At 39.5% G+C, this 6418-nt stretch overlaps 1 protein-coding gene across 2 annotated transcripts in view; it reads left to right on the top strand.

Annotated features, from left to right (window-relative positions):
- LOC110301943 (zinc finger protein 420-like) overlaps positions 1-3182 on the top strand; it is a 29518-nt gene extending 26336 nt beyond the window's left edge. The window contains exon 8 of one of the 2 annotated variants that reach the window (XM_029481407.1): positions 293-3182. In XM_029481407.1, coding sequence (XP_029337267.1) covers positions 293-1348 — 1056 coding nt within the window. In that variant the 3' untranslated portion in view covers positions 1349-3182. The remainder of the gene's footprint in view (positions 1-292) is intronic. The other variant, XM_021172667.1, reaches the window with a different exon arrangement.
- Positions 3183-6418: the final 3236 nt, after the last annotated feature.

The raw sequence follows: 6418 nt of genomic DNA, 5'->3' as shown, positions 1-6418 counted from the left end.
GATCCTTTGATTGATGAGGCATCAGGTGAATATGGGGGATCCTTTGATGAGGCATTAGTTATTCCAGTCAAGGTGCAGATCAGGAAGCAGAGCTCCTAACACAATGTATGTGAGATAACATTCTTCCACTAAATTCAGTTAATGAAGTTGTATTTAACAGTGGAGAGAAAGATTTCAATGTAGTCATTGTGAGAAATCTCATTAGGAAATCATGACAAGAAAAGCTCAGATAGTAAATTCTATGGGACATTCCCTGTGAATATGAAGACTAACAAATTCTTTTATCTTACAGGCAGAACTGCAGATTCATGAGGAAATCCACCGAGGGGCAAAATCCTATGAATGTGAAGTATGTTTGGAAGCATTTTATCTGAAGCCACAGTATAGCACAAAGCAGAGATATCACACATGCGAGAATCCATATGACTGTAAGAAATGTAGAGAAACTTTCTATTCTAAGTCTACCTTCAGTCAGTATCAGAGGCTTGAGAGAGGTGAGAAACCCCATGCGTGTTTAGAGTGTGGGAAATCCTTCTACTGCAAGTCTCACCTCACTGTGCATCAGAGGACCCACACCGGTGAGAAGCCTTATGAATGTAAAGACTGCAGGAAAGCTTTCTACAGCAAGTCCCAGCTCAATGTGCATCTGAGAATTCACACCGGTGAGAAGCCTTATGAATGTCCCGAGTGCAGGAAGGCTTTCTACCGTAATTCTGACCTCACTGTACATCAGAGAACTCATACAGGTGAGAAGCCCTATGAATGTAAAGTCTGCAATAAAGCTTTCTACTGCAATTCACAGCTCACTGTACATCACAGGACTCATACAGGTGAGAAGCCTTATGAGTGTCAAGTATGCAATAAAGCTTTCTACTGCAAGTCACAACTCGCTGTACATCACAGGACTCATACTGGCGAGAAGCCTTATCAATGTAAAGAATGCAGGAAGGCATTCCAGTGTAGGTCAGACCTCACTCGACATCAGAGAACTCATACTGGCGAGAGGCCATATGAATGTCCCGAGTGCAGGAAAGCTTTCTACCGCAAGTCAGACCTCACAGTACATCAGAGAACACATACAGGTGAGAAGCCCTACGAATGTAAAGAGTGCAGGAAAGCTTTCTACTGTAATTCACAACTTACTGTACATCAAAGACAACACACAGGCGAGAAGCCTTATAAATGTAAAGACTGCGGGAAAGCTTTTCAGTGCAAATACGAACTCACTCGACATCAGAGAACACACACAGGCGAGAAGCCGTATGGATGTAGAGAGTGCAAGAAAGCTTTTTACACCAAGTCAGATCTCACTCGGCATCTAAAAACTCACGCAGGGGACAAACCCTGAAGATGTAGAGCAGGGTAATAGTTAATAAGTCCGTTCTTAACTAGCATCAGAGAACACACATAAACACGTTTTCCCATAAAATTAGACTCAATCTCAGAGAATCCCTACAAATTTAAGAAACCATTGATGTAAGAAAGGTCTCTAGCTCATCTCCATGTGTAGACCTGATTACTTTAGGGAATGTGAAAAGACTGTGTGTGGTCAAATCTTTTGTGACATCATTTAGTATATACAGGTGAATTTCCCTTGGAATATAAAGAATACTAAAGCACTTTTTTTTTCCTTAAATTATAAAGCACAATCAATGGCAGGAAATCTCATCCAGACTTTATGAATATATATGACATGGAAAAGGTTGATACCTAAGTCATGCCTCGGTCTACAGAAAACCTCATAAAGTAGTCACGCATAGCAAATGATTTAGCCAGGCGCACCTTTGCATTCTGACCCATGTGAGTGATCTTGGCAAGACTCATTTGGACTTGATGTTTAACAGCACAGCAAGACACAAAATCAAGACGGAGGAAATCTCGGCATGGAGGTGCTCAGCTCTCATCCTAGCACTCGGGGCAGTGTCAGATGCATCAGTGTTTGTGCTGACCTCTTCCAAATAGTGTGTTCTGGGCCAGCTATGGATCACAGTTAAATCCTGTCATGAAAAAAGTGAGAAAATGTTAAATGGCAATAAAACCCATAAGAAAGAATATAAAGGACCTTTTAAATAGTACTTGAAACTCAACTGACATCAGAAACACAACAAAATACACTAAAGTATACGAGTGTGATACAAGAGTACAGGTGATGCCTTACACCATCACATTACATCACCATGTTACATCATCAGGATAATGATTTCAGTATTCAGTTGTGGACACACACAGTAGGAACCCTGTCAGTCTATAGGTTATAAAAGCTGCACTCACACATTAGCAAGCATGACATCAAGTGTGAAAGTGAAAACACATTTGAATGTACAAAATGAGTTGAGCTTGAGTGTGGCACAGTCACACGTGCTTGTGAAGCACACACATTTCCTGTTCTTCTGGGTTTGAGAGTTCTTACACTTCATCAACATTCATGCCCATGAGTCCATTTTTGGAGAATATAAAGCAATTGTGAAGAAGTTGCAACAAATTGATCATGACGTTTTGAGTGCTGTCTGTGAAATCACACCTTGTTTCATAAGACAAGGCCTACATATGCAGGCCAGGCTGACTAGGAATTTCTTCTATCGTGGGCAGTTCTCATATTCACAGTCATACTGATGCAGGCTCTTGAGATCTTGGATTAGAGGAATGGTCTTCCATGCAACTATATATATCTTTAGTATGTGACATTTTCAGTGAAATTTCAACATTTTTATACACTATAAATTTGGGGGAGAAAATTCAGTTTATGTAACTTGCACGTTAATTTCCAGATGGAATTGTCTGCGATGGCATTGGAAATGAAGCAGCCAACTGTATTCTACCAAATAAACACAATGAGATTTCTAGCCAGTGTAAATTAAGCTTTTTCTTTGGGCATTTATTTTTATTATAACTAGTTTGGTAGTAGTTAGTGAATATAGTAGTCAAAGCCTGGCAATTCTAATAGACATCTGTTTCTACACAATTGCTTCTCACGACATATGGACTTTTCTATGTATTATTATAGTTATTCAAATTTTGCCTACAGAACACTCAGCATGACAGTATAGGAAACATGCATATGTTGTATAAGACATAATAATGGAGGGAAATGGAAGTGACATCATGCATACCTTTGTGTATAGTCCTGATTGTAATATTCGATATATATAAGTGAGATACATAGACTATAGACGAGAGATAGAGAGATAGATATTGTGACTTATTCTTTTTTTTTTTCTAAAGATTTATTTATTTACTACATGTAAGTACACTGTAATTGTCTTCAGGCACACCAGAAGAGGGTGTCACATCTCATTACAGATGGTTGTGTGCCACCATATGGTTGCTGGGATTTGAACTCAGGACCTTTGGAAGAGCAGTCAGTGCTCTTAACCGCTGAGCCAGCTCACCAGCCCTGACTTATTCTATTCATTATCTTTTTGTCACTCTAAGTATCAGACACAAAGAAATTAAAGTTTGAAGTAATTGTTTTAGATTGTGGTTTCGAAGGATTTTGTTCATGGTAACTTTGCCCGAGAGCAATATGAACAATAGTGTGGTGACAGGTTACTGTGGTAGAAGAGTTTCCTTACGTCACAGCAGGAAACGGAGGAACTGATAGACCGTGTACGTATTGCATCTTCTAAAGCGTGACCCTAATTACATAAATGTAACTAGACACCTCCTCCTAAAGTTAGTGTCGCTTCCAAAAACAGAGCTCAAATTTGAGTTCAGGTTCTATGGGAGAAATTTCATGTTAAAACCAAATCAGGCAATGGTGGCACACACTTTTAATCCCAGCACTTGGGAACAAGAGGCTGGTAGATCTATAATTTTGAGGCCAGCCTAGCCTACAGAAATAGTTCCAAGACAGCTAGAACTATACAAAGAATTTTTGTCATGAAGAGTTTTTTATTAAAAAATAACAAATAAATAATATAAAACAAAAATACACTACAAAAATCTACTTTAATAAAATTCCAGGGCTGGAGAGATGCCTCAGCAGTTACGAGCACTGACTGCTTTTCCAGAGGTCCTGAGTTCAATTCTCAGCAACCACATGGTGGCTCACAACCATCTATAATGGGATCCAATGATCTCTTCTGGTGTGTCTGAAGACAGCTACAGTGTACTCACATACATAAAACAAATAATTCTTTAAAAATAAATAGATAAAGTTCCATGTATAAATTCTTGAATATGATACCTGTCTTAGTCAGGGTTTCTATTCCTGCACAAACACCATGACCAAGAAGCAGGTTGGGGAGGAAAGGGTTTATTCAGCTTACATTTCCACACTGCTGTTATCACCAAAGAAAGTCAGGACTAGAACTCAAGCAGGTCAGGAAGCAGGAGCTGATGGAGGGGTGTTTCTAACTGGCTTGCTTCCCTGGCTTGCTCAGCCTGCTCTCTTATAGAATCCAAGACTACCAGCCCAGAGATGGCACCACTCACAAGGGGCCTTTCCCCTCTTGATCACTAATTGAGAAAATGCCTTACAGCTGAGTCTCATGGAGGCATTTCCTCAACTGAAGCTCCTTTCTCTGTGATAACTCCAGCCTGTGTCAAGTGGACACACAAAACCAGCCAGTACAATACCTTTATAACTTATGATGTATTTCTTTATTCATGCATATCTAAATGTACATGGATGCACTGCTATAACACTATCCCATAAGTGAGAGTAAGAATTTGTTTTTAATGTGTTTACAAAACAGCTCGTGTGTCCAACTGAAACATTTATTTTTACTGTGATTGAATTTTTTCTTTTTAAAGATGAAAATAGATTGGGAGGGCATAAAATGTATTTGAATTATGGTTCCCATTCCCCCCCACACACACTTCCTTCCAGATTCTCCCATCCTCCCAAATTCATATCCTTTCCTGATTTCTCATTAGAAAACAAATAGGTATCTTTTATAAAGAACATAAGAAATTATGTTAAAATAAAAACAAACAAACCTGAGTAGGACATCAAATGAGCAGAGAAACAAAGTGCCAAAGAAACAGCTTTGAGAAACACATAGATGATGTAAAGACACACACATTAGCACATGCAGAAATCCCCTAAAAACACCAAATCAAAAGCCATAGTATGTACGCTAAAGACCTGTTGGGTAAGTGGGAAAGGTGGGCGTGGGGGATATGTAAGGCGCATAATTGTTCCCAGGTGTCCTCTAAGGTAAAGTCCTTGGCATCAACAACTCTCATTTCATCCTGTTGACTGGAATGCTGGTTCTGCAGTTATGTCCCCTTTCTTCCTTATTCCTTTGTGTAGGACAAAGAGAAAGGTAAAAGTGTATTTACCAAATGTTATCTTCTGAAGACTGTATATATATATATATTTTTTTTTTCCTAATGTAGACACCTCAGGGTATGCCTTGAACAAAAGTGGAAAAATGTGGTAGGTTGGTGTAAAAGGTTTAAAAATGGTAAGTTCTTGCCCTACGTGATTTTATATGGCATGCATGTATGTACATGTTATAGTCTCTGAAGTCTCTAAAGAAGAAAATGTTTTAGAAGGTATCATTAAATGTGTTATAAGATGTGGTAATTTAATTGGAATGCATTAGATATTAAAAGTTATATGGGAAAGTGTGAAGCAATGATGATCATTGTAATATGCAGAATTACTCTTATTTCTGGAGACAGGTGTGCCTCAGGATGGTTATTTATGAGAAAAAAATGTTCACAATTTATTTTTCACTTGGTCTATGCCCTGACCTGCATGAAATTATTTGGAGATTTACCTTACTTGAATTTTTATGTGTATATCATACTAATATTTCTTCTAGTGACATACTAGTATGATTCTTCAGCAAGCATGGGAATAGTCCCCGAAAGAAAGATATAACAAAGATACCTGGTTAGAACGTGTGTGTGTGTGTGTGTGTGTGTGTGTGTGTGTGCACGCGCATGCGTGCACACGATCCTGAGCAGGTTGAATATTGTACCCTCATGTGAAATTTCTGAGATTGTCAGGGAAAGGAATGGGGATTGAGAGTCTGGTAACCTCCTGTATGAGTTACTTCTCTGTTGCTGTGATAAACCCATGACTGGCTTATACTTAACAGAGGCTGAGTCTGTTCTGTCAGGTGGAGATGGCAACCATCACAGCGGGAATAGAACGTTGAAAGCTCACATCTTCTGATGCAAACTCGAAGCAGAGCGAGAAAACTGAAGCTGTTGACAGTCTAAGCTCTCAAAGCCTGCATCCAGTGACATTCTTCCTTTAACAATGCCACATTTTCTAAACCTCCCCCAAATATCTCCACCAGCTGGGGACAAAGTGCTCACATACATGAGCCCTTGGAGGACATCCTCAGCCCAACAACCAACCTCCATTGCACGAACGCTCCTGTGGGAGGACAGACGGAAATGAACGCTCCTGTGGGAGGACAGACGGAAACGAACGCTCCTGTGGGAGGACAGACGGAAA

Source organism: Mus caroli, chromosome 9, assembly GCF_900094665.2.
Source record: "Mus caroli chromosome 9, CAROLI_EIJ_v1.1, whole genome shotgun sequence".
NCBI classification, from domain to species: Eukaryota; Metazoa; Chordata; class Mammalia; order Rodentia; family Muridae; genus Mus; species Mus caroli.
This window is presented reverse-complemented; position numbering and strand designations above follow the sequence as displayed.